At 35.0% G+C, this 19,833-nt stretch overlaps 1 protein-coding gene across 6 annotated transcripts in view; it reads left to right on the forward strand.

The window, feature by feature from the left end:
- Window positions 1–489: 489 nt before the first annotated feature.
- Window positions 490–19,833, forward strand: part of YTHDC1 (YTH domain containing 1) — a 32,315-nt gene continuing 12,971 nt past the window's right edge. For 2 of the 6 annotated variants that reach the window (XM_031943182.1, XM_031943184.1), the window contains exons 1-9: window positions 492–872; window positions 10,823–10,924; window positions 11,306–11,610; window positions 11,751–12,120; window positions 16,090–16,179; window positions 16,699–16,752; window positions 17,273–17,367; window positions 19,474–19,582; window positions 19,663–19,780. In XM_031943182.1, the coding sequence (XP_031799042.1) occupies window positions 845–872; window positions 10,823–10,924; window positions 11,306–11,610; window positions 11,751–12,120; window positions 16,090–16,179; window positions 16,699–16,752; window positions 17,273–17,367; window positions 19,474–19,582; window positions 19,663–19,780 (1,271 nt within the window). In that variant the 5' untranslated portion in view covers window positions 492–844. Of the gene's footprint in view, window positions 873–10,822; window positions 10,925–11,305; window positions 11,611–11,750; window positions 12,121–16,089; window positions 16,180–16,698; window positions 16,753–17,272; window positions 17,368–19,473; window positions 19,583–19,662; window positions 19,781–19,833 lie in introns of all 6 variants that reach the window. The other 4 variants (XM_031943181.1, XM_031943183.1, XM_031943185.1 and 1 more) reach the window with 4 other exon arrangements.

Raw genomic sequence — 19,833 nt, forward strand, 5'->3', positions numbered from 1 at the left:
CGCAGCGGGGTCAGGATTCCGACCCCAAAGGAGGCGCGCAAGACCCGCTGCAGAAGGGGAAGTGCTTAGGGCGGGGGACAAAAGGAGCAGCTCGGAGAAGCTCCAGCTCGGACCTGGGCCCGTCGGCCCCGCAATGGGGAGGAGCCCGGGGCGGCCAGAGCCGGCCTCGGTAGCCAGTCCTCCGGCCTACGTCAGAGCCCTGGTTCGGGAGAAGCCAGGAAAGGGCTGGGCGGAGTTCCGAGGAAGGACTGCGGAGGCCAATCTCGGCGGCCCTCCCAGTCCCCCCCGGCCCCGCCCCGCGCGCTCCCGTCGGGACTAGGCCGGTCCCAGAGCAGGGAGATAGGAGGAGGAGAGCACAGGCTTTCTTCCGGAGCCGCCGGGGTGGAAAGGAGGCTGCGCAGTAACGTCATCCCCGTCCCACTTTCCTCCGTTCCCTCCCCGCACTGTGACGTTGGCCGAGAGGAACGAAGCGTAAACAGCGCTGGGCATTGTGGGAGCGGGATTGTCTCACGCAGGAAGCCAGGCTCCATTTTAGCGCCGCCCGCAGCCGCCATCTGTTTCCCCTCCCTCTCCCCTCCCCTTTCCCCCTCCCGGCCCGGAGCCCTTGGGAGAAGGTAGCCGCTGAGGCCCTCAGGGGGAAAAAAGCGGGAGGAGGTAGGGAGAGAGGAAAGGGCGAAAGGAGAAGGCAGCCGCGGGCTCGGGGGGCTGAGGTGGCGGTGGAGGCCCGGGTCTCGTGGGGCGGCCTGCGGGAGGGCGGACGGACGGGGGCGCGCGGCGGCCGCGCGGACAGAGCCGAGGCGGCGGCAGCTGGAGAAGAAGAAGGAGGAGCTGCATCCTAGGGGCAATGGCGGCCGACAGCCGGGAGGAGAAAGGTGAGTGCGGAGGAGGGGGGGGGGGGGGGGGGGTGGGGGGGGGGCCCGGGGGCCCCGGGGGGGGGGGGGGGGGGGGGGCGGGGGGGGGGTCGCCCCGGCCCTGAACGCCCCCGTCGTTCCAGAAGGGGGTGGGCCGAGGGTTTCTTCTCTCGGGGAGCTCTGCCCTCACCCCCGTCTCCGTTTCCCGGGAGGAAGAGAGGCCTAGCAGCTCCCGTTCGGCGTGGCCTTTTCTAGTCCCTGTCTCCCTTGCGAGCTTCCTTCCCCTTCCGGTCCTGGGGTGCCCCGAGCACTTCTTGCCGCGTTGGTGCCGGGGGAGGAAGGAGGGCTTCGGGGATCGTCGCGGCCCTGGGGCTGTAGGCCTGCTGCGTAGCTTCTTTTCTGACCTTTCCTTCTCATCCTCTCCTCCATCCCTCCAGACTCCCCCAGGCTGTCGCTAAAAAGCGCATGACAAAGGCCTCGGTTGAGTCCGGGAAATGCCTCGGAATGGTTAAATCTGCTTAAATACACGCCTCACTTTGGAGTATTCTGTGCAAACGGGAATTGGCTGGATTTGGTGCTATTTGGTTTTGTTAATAGTTATTTATCCGGATGTTTGGTTGTGGCTTTTTTCAGCTTGTGGTTTCTTAAAAGGTTACTTCCCCCCCCCCTTACCCTTAACTTCCCCTCCCCCAATTTCGTTGTCAAAAACCCCTCCCCCCTCCAAAAGGCTTAGATTAACCAGGATATGTATGTGGGGCTTACAGAGTTTAGGATTTGGGAATTCCTTTTCTTTCCCCATAACTTTTGCGTGTGTGTGTGTTATTTCTGATATCTACTAAATCATCGATTTACAGTTGAAAGGAGAATTGTAGTATCTAGACCAATTCCTTCATTTTACAGATAAGAAATTTGAGACTCTTACAATTTCAGTGATTTGCCAAGTACCTTGTAAGTGACAGGACAGGGATTTGAACCCAGAGCTTCTGACTAAATCCAGCTGTCTTCCTTTGCACCTTTTTGACTTTTCTTCTTTTTTTGAAGGATGGGGATCCCGCGTCTCTTTTTGAAAATAGAGAATATGTTTAACAGAATGAACATTGCATTTGTAGTTAAAAGATCTGTCCGAGTTTATCTTTGCTACCTGTAACATAAGGAGCAAATCATTGTAGGCATCTGCAATTCTGCAAGAAGTAGCTAGGTGGCTCCATGGACAGTTAGGCTGAAGTCTAGAAGATCTGAATTCAAACATGGAGCTTCAGCCTCTTAATAGATTGTGTGACCCTGTGCTGGGCAGCCTCCATTTATCTTAATTTTCTCCAATGTAAAATTGGGATGGTACAAATGATTATCTCCCATAGTGGTTGTTGAGGATCAGATGAGCTAACACCATTTAACACCATGAGATGGCACTTAGCAAACCTTGTATAAATATTCCCCTTCGCTTCTTGGCGTCATGCTATTGTGCTTTTTTTAATTACCCAACTACTGGAACTTTGCTCTTTCTACTCTTGTCAGTAGGTGTCCCTTAAGGCTTTATTTTCTACCTTTTGCTCACCTCTTACACATTTCCTTAAGAGAACTCATGCAGTTATATGGTTTCAACCTTTTGATTTATACTGAGAATTCTTAAATCTACATCTATCTTTTAGTATCCTTTTTCTGATTTTGATGCTTTGCCTCACTTTGCTTTTATTATTGACTCATTGTTGACAGAGCTGTCATCAAGTTTCAGACCAAAAGTCTCTACTTTTTTCTTTTCAGCATCAAATCTCTTAATCATGGTTTTTGTTCTCTTGTTTACTAATCCTTTTGTCACAGTATCCCTGTTACTTTAATTCTTAGTCTTGCAAGAATTGCTAGCTGGATTCCTTGGCTCCAGTCTATTAACATTTACTGCTAGCAATCTGATCACCGTGAAAACAACTTTAATAGTGTTGCTCCCCAGTATTTAAAAAAAAAAAATGAAATATTCAAGACTTCTGTGATGTGCCTCTCCCCAGTCCTATCTAATCTTATCTCATTGCTCCCTAACACAGACCCCCTGGAGTCTCCTTTTGTGTGTCTTCAGGTTATAATTATCTTTTACTCATATTCTCCAGTCTTTTTCTTTCATTTAATTTAATTTTAGGCATCCTTCAAGCCCATCTTAAAGTTCCATTTCTTTCATCCAGCTATATTTAAGTACTCCTGTTCCCTTTGATTTACTTTTTTCCTTTAATGTAATGACATCTACTTTTAGTTTTTTTTTTTTTTTTTTGTTTTGTTTTGTTTTTTAGTCTTGTATCCTAACTGAACTGTATTTCTTGAAAGCAAAGCTCAAGTCTTCTACTTTTAATACATCTGAATAATAGTGCCTTTGGAATGTTATTATTATTTTTTTTTTAACATTCTGATAATTGTTTCAATATTAATTGGTTTTCTTTCTAATCTTACTCTGAAGAGTAAAGGCTTAACCAGACTACCAAAGGGATCCATTTCATACACAAAAAGATTAAACCTTTCTCCAATCTTTCTCAAATTAATTTTGGCCATTTGGGTGCTTGAAATAAATTCTTCAAACCTATAATTAATGAGTAAATAAGAAGTTTGGAGTAAAAGAAATAATGAAACCTCTTCTTAATCCAGAAAATTGTCATGTAAAAGTAGGTTTGCTATTTAAGAGTGCATCACTACCTCTATGTCTCACTCAACAGACTGTATAGCACCATTTGAGAAACATCGGTTCACTCAGGAAGATGTGTCTAAAGTGGAGGGTTTTTTTGATTTTAAAAGCTAGATGATTTTTGGTAATACAGTGAAATTTAAGTGACATTTGGATTTTTCTTTCATTACTGTTTTCTGAAATTGTTAATCTCGAGTCATTACATTACTTAAAACTTTCTTAAATTTCATCGATCCCATTTAATGTAGAGTTACAAACCCACCCCTCCACCCCAAAAAAAGTTTGAACATAGAGATATATGTACCTATAAATAAAAGGAGGGAGCATGGCAGAGGGATAGTAACTGTGTCACATCAACTAACTAAATGAGCAAATCATTTTATTCTTCAATGCACCAGTAGCTCGGCTCATAAATTACAAACTAGTTGCTAAACCATGTTGAGTTGGAAATACACACAACTAAAATTTCAGGTTCTTAGCAAAAGGCAATAAAGCGCTCTGCCTTTAAATACTATTAATTCAGCTTAATAAATATGTGGAGAGGAAATGATTATAATTGAAATATGAATTGAATTTTGTAGTGTCACAAGTTTTAAATAGTAGTGCTGGATTTAGAAACGAGTAAGATAAATTTAATACCTAGCACCGAGTTTTGTGCTTACGGGGAAAGCCAAAATCTTTCCTAGCTTCTAGTTTCTACTTGAAAGTAGAGATAATCATGCTTGTATTATCTCATTGTTATTATGAATATTAAATAATATATGTAAAACACTTTCACCTGTTATTTAATTTTAGAGTGTGTGTGTGTGTGTGAGAGAGAGAGAGAGAGAGACAGAGACAGAGAGAGAGAGAGAGACAGAGAGAGAGAGAGAAGGGTAAAAGGACATCACAAGGATCAATTAAGGGACAAATTGAAATTGATTATTGGACAAGATATTGATGTCATTCTCAGTATAATTGATCAGGCTTTGAAAACTTTGACAAGATTTTTTTGTCTTGTCAGAGATTTAATAGTCTCTCAGATGAATTTGCGTACTTTTATGTCCCCCTACGTAGGATTTTTTTCTTTGTAGACTAATGTTTTTAAGGCCACCAGAAGAGGCAATTAAGTTCAGTATCACTTCTACTAGGTTCTTAACCCTTTAGAGCCAGGAGACATCTTTATACATTGGGAAACTGAGGTAAAGAATAATTACTTAGTTTGGAGGTGGTTGGTTAATGTCAGAGATAGTCAAAATTCCAAATCCCTGACAATGTCTAATGAATTTTTTTTCACTCTGCCATGTTTGACAACTGTCTTATTTTGAAGTTATTGAATTCAATAAATCCTTTGATTATCTTAAAGAGCTGTCATAAACCTTTAACAAATCTTATGTAAACTATAAAATTAAAGAGTAATTTCTATAATGCAACTGATATTTTTGTAATTCCATATAGTCATAACCTTAGAAAGTACTGGAATTGTTTTTAGGTAGAACAATCTGCTTTAGGGTGATAGATGAATTTCAGTTTCAGCTGGTTTTTACATAGCAAACCAAACCATGGCAGGGTCTATTAAAAAAAAAAAATACCGTTATGGCTGCTTAATTTTCTTTTACTGTATCAGTTATGCTCCATTTTCCTGTTTTAAGTATTTTTATTTCATTGGTGTGAACATTTCTTCCATTGGTTCACTTAACATACTTGCTCTTCTCCCAACCACCCCTTTTAAAAATGACTTGAATATGGTCTTTGAGAGTCTTAAGATGCATTACTACTCTACCCCTTCCCCCCCCCAAAAAAAAAAAAAAAAAACTTAGTTAAGCTTAGCAATTATATACATTGGGGGTAAAAATGCTGGTTTGGGAGTCCAGCTCTGCAACTTATAACTTCTGTGAATTAGGGCAAATTATTTAAACTAAGCTTCAGGTTCCTCATTTGTAAAAATAAGGGGGTTAGTTTAGATTACTTAAAAAATCTTTTCCTCTTATTATGAACCAGTGGTTTCTTGGCCTTGGAAAAAAGACATTCCAGTCCAGGATCCCTACTTGACAAGGCTTTTCTAACTTGATAAGAACTGCCAGAGTTTCCTGCAAGAGCCTAGACTTATATCTGAATCATGGTAAGGTATCAAGTAGAACTAAAAGAGAAAATCATTATTTGTTCATTGCCTCAGAGTAGTAATAGAGAACAACTAAAAACACATTTTTCTTAAAGAGAATCATGTATTTTCCTTGTAAATAGAATAGAAACTGTTCTCATATTTTAAATCAGAATTCCTTTTTATTTTTCTAAAGAATTTGTAATTTATCACTATGGAGCTTAAATTTAAGTGAATTTCAGTTATAGTTGCCTATAATAATTAAAAAAACTCATGTTTTCATAGCACTTTAAAGTTTCCTGAACACCCCTGTTAATAGCATTGAAAATATTCCTTATTTATTCTTTAGATGAGGAAATGATGAGGTTCAGAGAAGTGACTTGAGGATCTGGTGAAGACAACAAGTTGTCTGAGTTGGAGTTAGAATAAAAGTCTCCCTGAACAAATCACTTAACCCTGTTTGCCTCAGTTTCCTCATATGTAAGATGAGCTGGAGAAGGAATTGCCAAGAAAACCCCAAGGTCAATGTCACAGCAAACTCCCATCTTCACTTTGACTCCCTCCCCCCTCCAGTATAATAGGCTGCTGAAGAAATGTATCTTTAAAAAAAGAAAAGAAGCGTTTATTGTTGCTTTTTTTTTTTTTTTTTTTTTTTTTTTATATAAGCCCACCTTTGTTTGAACCCTTCTTGGTAACAAAGACAAATGTTTTGTAGAGCAATGTAAAAACTGCTCTTGGATGGATTCAAGTTGCATGCTACTTAGAGCTACCCCCTGTGACCTCAGACAAATCATTTCACTTCTTGGGACCTCAGTTTCCTCATCTGTAAAGTGAGAAAATTGGGCTGGAATAACTCCTAATTCCTTTCCACATCAAAATCATTTGACACTGGGATTTTGACTACCACATTCATATCCATTGTTCTTTTAGTTCTGCTTTCTTCATTCATTATTTAGAAATGGCTCCCAATTCTCTAAATTCCTCTTTATTTCTTTGGGGGGTGGGGAGGGAAGAAAGGGCACAGAAATATCCTCTTATATTTATAAATTACATTTTGTTTATCCGTTCCCCAATTAACAGGCTCTCATTTAGTTTAACTTTTGCCATCTCAAAGAGTGCTGAATGTACAAGAAATATGGCATCTTTGTGAAAACGATTTTCCCACTTAGTCACAAGTCAGGATTTTACCATGAAGTAACTTGGATTTGGAATCAGAAGACCTGGGTGCAAATTCTGGCTCTGCCACTTGCTACCCCTGTTAGTATAGGCAAATCATTTAACTCCCTTGGATTTCAGTTTCTTGATCTGTAAAATGAGAACAAGTAGACTAGGTTGCATATCTAACTAAGCCTGATCCTATGGTTTCCTTAAAATGTGAAATTATTTTAGTTCTTAATGAGAACTTAGAAACTGAATGGGAACAAAGAAAGTTTCTGTAGTTTGGGAATATTCAAAGTACATAAAAGATTGTTCATCCACTTTATCAAAAGATGTTAGAAAAATTTTTTAAAGTTACTCAAGTCAGAGGTTGGTCTATTTTGTAATTGTCATTGTTAAGAGCGATATCTTTCCATGTTAGCTCATCAAAATGACTAAAACAATGCTATAGGGGATGAAAACTTACTGGCATTGGTTTGCCTATTCTCGATGCTATATTTTCTTTGTCTTTATGAAATTGGTGCTGAAGTTTTTACCTTAAGGAATCTTCAATATAATGGCCTCTGTGTTTATGCCATGGGTTTACCTTATAGATAAGATTACCTTACTGTCAAAGGTTCATAAGTACCTATTTTATTTTCTTAGATTGTCTGGTCCTTGATTTATCCACCCACTACAGGTTCTTGTTTGTTGTAGTAGAATTCAAGTGCATTCGTTATTTAAAAAAAAAATTTATGTTCATAATAGAACTTGAGCTAGGAAAAAAAAAAAAACTTTCCAGTAGAAGTATAATTAATTTGAAAGAATGCATGAATAACAAAATAGCTATTATTTATTACATTTGGTATAATTATCTACTAAGAATGTTTTGCTGCCCAGTGTGAAGCAAAAAAATTATCAAGCTCTATGTTAACTCCAAATTTTCTCTTTTAAACGCAACAAAAAAGCTTTAATCAGGTAAGATCATATTTCTTTCACAATCCCTGTCAAACAAAATGATTAATGAAATTCAGAGATCTTTGTTAGTTATGCTAGGCAGGGCTCTTGGCTATTACTTCGGAATAAAGAGATAACAGTTTTGACCCTAGATCATGATGTGTTTGAAATTGAAAGAGCCTGAGTTTTAGGACCAGAATTTATAGGACCTAGAATGAATCTACCCCTAGTAGAAGCAATTGTATTAGATTGATTCATAGTTTAGGATTTTGTGGGGGTTTTTTGTGATCTTTGTTTTTATATAATCTTCTGACTGAGATAGGTGAATGCGAATCCTGTTGGAGTAATGCTGTATATTTGATAATTCGTGTGTGCGTGTGTGTGTGGTGATATAGTAAAGAGCTGAACTTCAAACCATGAATATTTGTATTTATTTTCAGTCACTTACTGATTGATATTGTTTAGGTAACCTGTGGCAAGTCGCTTAATCTTAGTTCTCTAGGCTGTAAGAAAGGAAGATACTAGAGAGTTGGCCTTTAATGGTAGAAATTTCTTTAATCAGGTTCCATATGCTAATTAAATAACAGGCTCAGAACTTACTCTGATTCCTATGTCGATCAGCATAGTGTTAGCCTAGAAGTCAAAAGATTTAGATTGTAGTTTTTGAATTTTAGTTTTATACTGGATTAAAATTGCTAAAAATTTTATTCAAGAGGTACTTCGTTTGCCCTTATAGACAGTATACATGGATTTGAACCATGAATCTGTTCCATAATATATATTAGCTTTGGTAAGCCACTTTACCTCTCTGGGCTTCAGTTCCTTGCCTATAAACTGAGGGTACTTGGACTTGATAGCCTGTAATGTGTTCCTCCCATCCTTATCATTGTATTGAAATTGAAATTTCAATTACCCATTATCTTTTTACTCTTTTAAAAAGAAAATGTTTTATTTTAATGCTTCTTTGTATTTATATCAGTCATTTTCACTCCAACACCCATTTTCTGTTGAGTTCTACCTTGTGGCAATAGTAGTTTCTTCTTCAAACTAATCCCATCTCTTATTTCTACCATAAGGGAGGAGGTATGTTTCATTATTTTTTCATTGGAACCTTCATTGTTATTGTGATGGATTTTTTTATTTTTAATATTCAAATTTAAACTTCATTTTAGTAAACTTTTTGTTTATACCCTTGTTGTAAATTTACATATAGTTTTCTTTGTTCTGTTTCAAATTCTATCAATTCATAAATATGTTCCCATCATTCTCTGAATCTTATTTCTTAAAGTTGAATAACATCCATTGCATTTTACCACACTTTTTTCTTCAGCCACTTCACAATTGAGAGGTACTTTGTTTCTAATTCTTTGTTACTACAAAGAAGGTTGTAAGAAGTATGTTTTGGTTTGTGTCTTTGACATTCTTTGGAGTATATGGGATATTTTATTAATGGGATTGTTGGGTCAAAGAATTGAGAAAGTATAATTCCTTTTAAAATTCTATGTTGCAACTCAAAATGATTAAACCAGTATTACCACTCCAGAAATAGTGCATCAGTTATTCCGTTTTTCCCACAGTCCTTCTGACTGTTTCTATGTTGTTGTCTTTGCCAACTTTATTATGTGAGATGAAATTTCAGCATTGTTTTTACTTCCATTTTTGTATGGCTTATTTATAGTTTGTAATCTTTTGAAAATTTCATTCTCCTTTTTACTACTTACCTAATAAAGCATGATATATGTTTGTGTTAGTTTCTTATCAGTGATATTTAATACAAATATATTTCCCAATCTTTAGTTTACTGTGTTCACTGATTTTATTTTTGTAAAGGCTTTATGTTGTCACAGTTAACATATTTTATTACTGATGCTTCTCCTATCTTTATTGCTTCTACTTTTGTGCCTAATATCTTCTCATTTTCTAATGTTTTGGGTTCCTACCCATCACACTACCTTTTTCAGCAATTTAGCCAAATTCAGAGGTCTTTTCTCAGCTGTACATCATGATACATGATCAACTGTCTGCTTTTTGAAATATTTGTTTCATCCTTTGGATTCCACACCATTATAGTTTCCTAATTCTTTTCTACTCCTTTAAATGGCTTTCATTCTTGACTTCAGACTTTTATTTTTCCCCCTTTGAGAGTTCAGTTGTTTTTATAGGCTCTAATTATCACACCTTTGAAGTGAATACTATCAGTTTCTAAATTATCTAAGTTTGAAGCCTTAAGCTCACTTTTGAGTCCTTTATCCCGATTTGATTTCAAAGTATGTACTATTACTATTTCATAGTGTTTATATAGTCTGTTTCCTTCTTTTCTCCTTCCCAGTCTGGCCCTTATCACCTTATACTCACTCAATTAGCTTCAGTTGTCTCCTAAACTGATGATTCTTATACTATTCTTTTCTAATGTATTGTTTGCTGTTAGACTTATTTCTTTCTTTTAACCCTTAATATCTTTTTGTTTTTTACTCTGTCAAGCAATTCCTTTTTGGCTTTCGTAGATCATATATTTCAAGCTGAAAAAGATTTTGAAATTATATATTCTAGTCCCCTTGTTTTGTAAATGAAATTTAGGTGAAAGGAGGATTTATACTGAAGTTTTGTTTCCAGTTTCAGAGTTTTTTGTTTTTTACTGAATATACAACTTTATATCAACTAATCTTCCTAATAACTATCTTCCATGTTGTCAGTAAATTTACTTTGGCAGCACATATAAGTGCTACTTCTTGCCATTACTTTTTGATCATTCTGCTTTTCTTTCCTGGAATGACTTAGTAAAATCCACATTTAAGTCTCCCTATCCAAATTCTATCCATTTCAGATGTATTTTCTCCTGTGGAGCCTTAAAATATAATTAATCCAGCATTATAATTTAACCATTCTTGTCTTTGAATTCCTACCACACAAAAGTCTTTCATTCTGTCCTGCCCTGATTGTTTTTAATAGTAATTATGGCCCCTCGACTAAGTTATGTATAAATAAAAGATATATCCCGAGGGCAGGGACATTGTCTTACACTTCTATTTCCCTATATCCGCTACCCAGTGTTTAACACATAGTAAGCACTTAATAAATACTTGTTGATATTTACTCTTCTTTCCTTTTTTTTCTTTTCTTTTTTTTTTTTTTTAGATGGAGAACTTAATGTTCTGGATGATATTTTGACTGAAGTACCTGATCAGGATGACGAATTATATAACCCTGAAAGTGAACAAGATAAAAATGAGAAAAAGGGTATGGGAATTTTTCATTGTTTTCTAGGAAATTAGCTGTAGTGAAAGCAGATGTAAATGTTTTGATTGCTTAAGAAGAGTTTTGATTTATAACTGGCATTTATTAGAACCACATTTGAGGGCATGGAAACTACTAGACAAGATTAATTTCCTCTAGATAAGAAATGTGTGAAATTTCTCAAAGTATAGAATTCTTAGAAATCATTTTAGAGACTGATTTTCAGGGTTTTTTGAAAAAATGTTTTATTGGACAAATTTAAGAATCCAAAGCTTATGTTTACAGATGATTTATTGTTGAGAAGCCTTATTCTTTTTGTTTTTCCCTGTGAAATAAATGTATTACTTTTAAAGTGTTTATAGCTTTTAAAATTCTCTTTTTAAGGTTCAAAAAGAAAAAGTGACCGAATAGAAACTACTGAAAGCAAGAGACAAAAACCTTCTGTACATTCAAGACAATTGATGCCAAAGCCACCTAGCTCATCTATTAGCAATAACAAAAGAATAATTAGTACAAAAGGAAAGCCAGTAACAGAGTATAAAAATGAAGATTACCCGAGGTCTGAACGAAAGACCCGTTTATCAAGTGGCAGTTCCAGAGAGCCATATAAAAGTCAACCTGAAAAGACTTGTGTCAGGAAAAGGGATCCTGAAAGAAGGGCCAAGTCTTCCACACCAGATGGTTCACAGGTAGTAAACATTTTTGCAAGTTTAAAAAGAAAGCAATTCTCTGATGCTTTTGTGAATGAAGCATAATCTTTTAGAACTATTTGTGCATCCTGATGGTATATATTGTATGACTGCTGATTCCCTTTTTCTTTAAACATCAGAGAATTAGGCATGATGTGGATAGACGGCACAGCAGATCAAGCCTTTCTTCTAAAGAAGAAGTAAACTCTGAAGAATATGGCTCTGACCATGAGACTGGTAGCAGTGGCTCTTCTGAAGAGCAAGGAAACAACAGTGAGAATGAGGAAGAAGGAATGGAAGAAGAGGAAGAGGATGATGATGAGGGGGAAGATGAAGAAGAGGTAGAAGAAGATGGAGAGGAGGAGGATGAAGAGGAATATGAGCAAGATGAAAGAGATCAAAAAGAAGGAAATGACTATGATACTCGAAGTGAAGCCAGTGACTCTGATTCTGAGTCTGTATCTTTCACAGATGGTTCAGTCAGATCTGGTTCTGGCACAGATGGATCAGGTATATGCTACAGCTGCAAATCAATTTTTTTTTTCTTTTACATTGATTTAGTTAGCTTTTTTTTCTTGAATGCATCCAGACTGACTAGACTTCAAGAGGACAATCGTAGTATTTAAATTTAGAACTTGAAGGGATCTAGTCCAACCCCCTCATTTTACAGATGAAGAACTGAGGGCCCACATAGTTCATGTGCCTTGACCAAAGTCACACAGGTAGTAACAGAATTGAGATTTGAAACAAATCCTCTGACTCCAAATCCATCACTCTTTCCAGTGCATCAGACAGCCTCCCAAATTGACTATTGGCTTACCTTACATGTTATTTCCAGGATATTATCAATTAAGATTTCAGTTTGTATGTAAGTAGATGTAAGATTACATTATGTTATCTTCAAATTATTTTACAACAGTGATAAAGTTTTGAGTGGATTGTTAGAAATTACTCTGTCAATTCGTGTTGACTAAATAATGGAGAGTGCTTTCCTTTTTTGTAGTGAATTGTCAAAGTACTTTAAATATAGCAAGGAGATTTTGTATATATTGTTGCATCTTCATGTTCTAGCTCCTGCATTCTTTAAGAGCAAATGGCTAGATGTTTGAATTGAAATGGGTTAAGGTGAATTGAAGGATAGTGGCTTTTTGATTGCTTAAATACCTAGTATATCCTATTGCTTAGTTTAGTTCTCCCATTTTCTACCTTCTGTATAGGCATAAATGCATGTAATAAATGGGTGCTTCCCTGAACAGGGCTTAGTGAATATTCTGTTTGCTATGTGAAAGTAGATGCATCATAAATAATTTTTGTGATCAGTTAAAAAGGCATTTTAATGACCTACTTTGGAAGTAATTATATTATTTGGAATATGTCAGTATTTAACTTTTTAAAAAACCTTTATCAAGAAAAAATTTCTGGCTTTGGAAGTATACTATAACTTAGTAAACTTTGATAATGAGTCAACTTTAATAGAGTATTTTTATTAGCAATTTAAAGGAAATGAATTCTGGAAAGCTTAATTTTCCTATTAAGGGGACTTATTTGAAACTTCTCTAGGTTTATTTGGTAAATGAAACAGTTTTCCCCACCTGAGACCTCTTATGATATGCATATGAACCATTTGTGTGTAGGAAAAGCTATCTTAGGATGCTTAGACCAAAATCTGTATCAATCATAATTAGTTTATTTGTGAAATTTCAGTAATTTACTATGTTGGCAAAGTTGTTATTGTTGGTGGTGGGAAAAGAGGGAGGGAGGGTGTTCAGTTGAGGATACCAAGTTTATATTTTTGTGAGTGTATATATTAAAGATTCACATTTTCTTAGCTGAAAAGAGGTAAATATTCTTTTGTTTCTGGAAAAATCCTGTTTCTTAAATTGCTTTTTTAAAATAAAATTTTGCTAGTAGACATTTAAATATGAAGATGTCTTCTCTTGAGTGACACTATTACTAATGCTTTGTCTGATGTTGTTGAGATGCCAAGGGAAAGGGCCATGCAGTTAGTTACCTTATTAATTTGACTTTTTTTCTTTCACATTGTAGTGGAAGTAATTATTAGTACTTTATAGCCACAGATGATTGAGGACAGGCTTAAAATCTTAAATTTTGTTTGATATCTATCCTAAGAAAATGAAAGTTGGAAGCTTTTCCACTCCACTCCAAAGATAGAGAAAAGGGGAAGGAGTGAAGGAGCTATGTCTGTGTGTTGGTAGGGGACAGTGTCTTTTTGTGTTTGTTTTTTGTTCTGTTTTTATAAGTTTAGTCTGAAATACAGAGTATAATTTTGTAACATTTAGAAAAACTTCCTGCCCTTAACCTGTAAGGCAGAGGTCCTCAACACTTTTTGGTAAGGGCTTTTAAATTATAACTTATTTGAAGCTTTTTAAGTTTTAGACACAGGGACCCAAGAGACTTTGAGATTTGGCTATTTGATAAGATAGAAGCCATAATACATAGGTAAGAAAGGAAAGGAACTCAGATGAATATTCTGCATTTTTACATGGCATCTTCTTTTTTTCTGGAGTATGTTTCTTAGAATAGTAGGATCACAGATTTAGAGACATAAGGAACCTCTGAGGGCATCTAGTCCAACTCCTTCATTTTAACAGTTGAATTCCAATACAGTTAAAAGATCCCCAAATGTTAGAGCAAGAATTTGAACCTAGATCATCCTCTCATTATAAATTGAGCCTTCTTTTTCACTGTGTTGTGCAGCTTCTTTGCTTTTCAGTTTTGTTCTTTCAAAGTTCAACTCAAGTTCTATTTCTATTTCCTTGATCCTGTCAGTTTACAGGATTTTTGTCTTTTTGGATCTCTCCTTTGCTCTCATCACACACTACTATTTTTATTATATGTCTTTATTTATACCTGATTCCTTATTTTGGGGTAGAATTAGGCATTTTTAAAACTTTTGTATCCCTACCATTTCACATAGAGCTTTATAATTGTTAGTTAAACTTGAGATCAGATTGTAGATAAAAACTTAGTTATGAAACATAAAGCAATTCTTCACTAACAATAACTAGGTATCTGATATGATTTCACTCATAATATAAAATCGTTCACCCTTGAAATGTCTTAAAACTACCTTTTCATACTTATGTTACTTACTCCATGATAGGAGTACTTTATCAGTAGTAGGGCCTTTCTGATTTTGCCACTGACTCCCTATGTAAATGTGGGCAAGTTACTTCTCTGGGCTTCAGTTCTCTTAGCTATATTTTGAATGGACTTAAACTACATCATCTCAACAATCCTTTTAAGTTCTAACATTCCATAATTTAATTCTGCTATGTAGTAATACCTCCATGTTACCACAGGGCACCATTTATATGCCAAACCTCTACTTATGGATGTCAGCTTTAACTAACATTACTTAAGACTAACAATAGCTGAATTTTGTTTTTTAGATTTCAGGGAGAGGCTTGCTTTACTCCTGTCCTTTCTAGGAAAGGTCAAGATCCAATAAGGAAAAAAAAACAACATTGAGGAAAATAAGAATAATTAATATATCTTTGTCACAGCACACCTTTTTTCTACAAATAGATTTTGTTTATAGATGCTATCAAAAATGTAAGAGAATACAATAGGAAAAAAAATGACAAAGGACTGAGAAGTCGTGAATTATAGTGAGTAAAAAGGGAATCTGGTACTTAGAAGAGATAAATCATTTATACATATACATGCCATTTGTGGGCTTTATTTCTGTTTTCTGAAAAACAAATCTTTTTAAGGTGATCTCATCACTTTGGGTAGCTGTCCAGTATTAAGCATTCCAAAGAAACACTGATTTAGCAATAGTTTCCCCCCCCCCCCCCTCCCTTTTTGGTAGAACTACTTAGCAATAGCGTATCTTTAATACACTAAGGTTTTCAGTGTGCTTTACACATCCACTATCTTATTAGTTTTGCAAAGCAATTCCATGAGAAAGACAGCACAAATGATATTAATGTTTTTACACATGAAGAAATTGAGATTGAGGGTAAATTACCTAATCACACAGTAATGTGGTAAAACTTAGATTTTAAACCAGGGCTTCTGACTTTTATTTTTTGTTGTGTATGTCACTCTTCCAAGTTTTAAAATTTTATTTTTGCTAATGAAATTTGCACCAAATATTTCTAGAACTGTGTTGGCAGATTTCAGGTGATTGAAACCAGTCTGTAAGTCTCTTTTCTTATCTGTTACATAAGGGGAGTTGGACAAGATTATCTCTTAAGATTCATTCTATCTCAAAATCCAGTGATTCCTTCATATTTTAATGACTTTTATCATTTTCTTTACCAACTGCATATTTGACATAGACTAGACATTTGGGAAGATTTATGAATGGACAGAAGTCACATAGTAATAATTTTTCTCTGAAAGAACTCTGTAATGGCTAGTTAATTTCTTATTGTGTAGTATTTATTTTTGTTTTGTTTTCTATAAATAGACATTGCACTATTTTTCCTAATTAATTTGGAATTTTTTTAGATGAGAAAAAGAAAGAAAGGAAGAGAGCCAGAGGAATATCTCCAATCGTTTTTGATAGAAGTGGAAGCTCTGCATCAGAATCTTATGCAGGTATTTCCCTTTGATTGTTTTTTATAGTGATTATTATCACATTTGTAACTTTAATATATGGACTAAAAATGTAATTATATAGAAATACTGTGTGGAAACTAGTTTAGTGTGAAGTTGTTAATGTCAGTTAGTTTTGATTTTTGGCATGTTCAATGTAATAAATTACTCTAAGGGAAACTAAGCTTTTTCCTGTATTATTTTAATGCTGTTCTGTTACTGCTTAAGTGATATTTTCACTTTTATTTTTCTTGGAAGATGATGATTCAGTGACTAGTTTTCTGAGTGTGAAACTGTTCAAATATATAGATTTAAAAATAAAACAAAACAAAACCAAAACCCACAAAAGAACTCCAAAAAACAAAACACTCGTGCACATTGAACAGTATTATTTTTGCGTGTGTGGGTGTGCAAGGAAGGATAATTTGTCATGAATGAGAATTATATGTGACAAGGCTGTAGAAATTGTGTCTTATCTCTATTAAGGCTCAATCTGAACAAATGTACTTTGGCTAAATACAGGTTCAGAAAAGAAGCATGAGAAATTATCATCTTCCGTTCGTGCTGTCCGAAAAGGTATCATTTAAATTTGAAAACAAACAAAAAACAACTTTTTAATGCATGCCACATCACTAGTCATTGTTTTGCCATGTCTGTACTTCATTAACAATTTACAAAGTAGTAATGTTCCGATATATTTGTAAAAATTGATATAGCTATAAGTTTATATATAAATATTATCTTGATTTTGTTACATTTTCCTATCATCTTAAGCTTTTTTGGCATTAGAGAGATTTATATTCTTATAAATACACAAAACCATATTTAACATAATGAAAATCCCTTATAAAGAGTCATCTTTGACACTTGCAGAAAAAAAGTATATTGGAACATCACTTAGTTTCCTTAGCTTTCTTGTTTTTTTCTTTTCTGAAGCTTTGCATTGTGGTTTCTGTTGCATAGTTCTTCAGATTTGAGGGGGTTTCATGATTTTTAAGAATTTAGTTGGGTTCTAAGGGGCCAATTAGAGTAAATTGAATTAAAAACTTGGTATGATAGTAGTTCCATTTTAATAAATTTGGAATTTATTTTTCAGACCAAACAAGTAAACTTAAATACGTTCTTCAAGATGCAAGATTCTTCCTTATAAAGAGTAACAACCATGAGAATGTCTCTCTTGCTAAAGCCAAGGTACAGCACCAGTTCAAAATTTTTTTGCTACCATTTTTCTCTATGTGAATTTGACTTTTCCTTCTTACAATAAAATAATATAATATATGAAATATGCATAAAACCTACTTAAGTACAATATTCATTGAAGATTATATTTTGAACTATAAAAAATAACATCCTTAAACCAATAAAAATCTTTTTGCTTTATGTAATTTATGGATTGTTTGTTGAAATTTATTGAAAACTGGAAGTAGATGGACTGTGCTTATTGTTAAAGAACCTATGTTACTAAAAATCTTGACCAGTGTATTGTGATGAACGTTTTTGGGCCACATGGCCTTTGTAGTAGCTGTATTTTGTAAAGAATTGGAGAACATTGCAGTTAGACTGTAATTCATAAAACTTACCTAGTGCTAAATCTGTAGTGAGGAAGACCTGGGTTCAAATTTGGCCTTAGAGACTTCTAGCTATGTGACCTTTGACAAATAATTTAACCTCTGTTTTAACCTCTGCTTCCTCATTTGTAAAATGGGGATACTAATAGCATCTACCTCTGCAGTAGTTATGAGGATTAAATGAGATAATATTTTTAAAGCACTTAGCAGAGTATCTGGCACTTTTTGGTGCTATGAAAACGTGGCTATTCTTATATGCTCTTTTCATCATTATTAATGGAAAGAAATAGGTTAAAGCGATTGGTAGTGGTAATCTTATTTTAAAAAGATGTACTAAAGAAGAAGACTTGATTTTTATTTTGCATTTGTTCTATTTAGTTTCAGATATTTTGAAAATGAGATGTTAGCTATATTTGAAAACAAAGCTTTTATGTTTTAATTTTAAAAATTAAGTAAGATTACTTAATTTAAGTAATTGATGATAATAAAATTTGTCAAAAATTGCTTTGTTAGTAGAAAAGTAACTAATTTGGAACCTCATAGATGAATAGAATGAGTCTTTAAGGCCCTTATTAGACTTGCCTTCTATCCCCCAATTATGTTTTCAGTTACTGCTAGAATATGATTAAAGATAAAAGGGAATATTTTCCTATTTATCCTTATATATGTGTTCAGCATTTTATATTTGATTTATTAAATGCTTAAGAAATCTTGAGTAAATGAAGACTGCCTTTCATAGGAACTTATAAGGACAGAATCATAACAACTGGAAACTTCTTTGTTTTCTTTATTAAGTTCAATGTTATACCTGTCTCATCTATCACTCATCTACCACATAAAGCATATGGTAGCTAAAGTAAGAGCTTAAACTTTTACTCGAGTGTTTCTGGCATTTTTAATCCTGTCCAATAAGGATTGATAAGTTTTCAACAAAGGGCATGTTGTAACAAGAAGCCACCCTTGAGTGTATCTAATGATCCTTTACAGACGTAAGAGGCTGAATTTAGGTATTTAACAATATTGTTAACTATATTATAATACCTTTTGTGAAAAGAAGTAAAGATGTATATAGTATTCAGATAGTGCTCACTGCAACTTTGTCTTCCATAGACGCTTAAATTAGAATGAGGTATTAAGATCTTTGGTTGTAATACCTTAGAAAGGGGCTTTTTACATGATCAGTGTAAATAAATTTAGAAGAAAACATACACACATACACACTTGTTAAACTTGTTCATAAGAAATTTTGATTTAAAATTTTTAGGACACCCCCCCCCCCAAAAAAAAAAAAAAAAAAAAAAGATTGCAGAGGAAGCCAACTATATGAAATATAAAATATGTTTTTTAAAAAAAAGTTAAGGGACCCCAGGGTAAGAATAGCTTTAGCCAGTATTCCTGTGTCATTTTTTAAAATTAGTGTTATGTTTTGTTTTTCATCACTTTCATTTCTGTTTAAAATCTCTATGCTGATCTCTGTCCTGTGAACCAGCTCCTCTAAGCAGCTTCCAGCCCCCTCAAAAAGTTTAAAAAGAAGGGGGAAAGTAGTTTCATATCTGGCCACATTTTAAATGGTTTAGTTTAAATAAAAATCAGATTGTTTTATAATTGTCAGTAAATGAAGTTTTCAGATATTATTTTGTGATATGGTAGCTCAAATTACTATTATTTACTGAATACTTTCCTTGTGTTTTAAATACTTATTTTCATGTTCTTTATATTATTGGTGTAGGGTGTATGGTCAACACTTCCAGTAAATGAAAAGAAATTGAATGCTGCATTCAGATCTGCAAGAAGTGTTATTTTGATATTTTCTGTAAGAGAGAGTGGAAAATTTCAAGGTAAAAATTTTTTTAAAATTTAGATTACAAAACCACCTTTTTTTGTTATCATCTATTACATTATTATTTTGGTTACTTAGGATTTGCTAGACTCTCTTCGGAGTCCCATCATGGAGGATCTCCTATACATTGGGTCCTGCCTGCAGGAATGAATGCTAAAATGCTTGGAGGTGTCTTTAAAATTGACTGGATTTGCAGGTAAATTATAAACTTACCTTTTAAAATTTAACATGTTAAATTTTCCTAATTTT

The sequence above is a fragment of the Sarcophilus harrisii genome, chromosome 6, assembly GCF_902635505.1.
Source record: "Sarcophilus harrisii chromosome 6, mSarHar1.11, whole genome shotgun sequence".
Taxonomy (NCBI): Eukaryota; Metazoa; Chordata; class Mammalia; order Dasyuromorphia; family Dasyuridae; genus Sarcophilus; species Sarcophilus harrisii.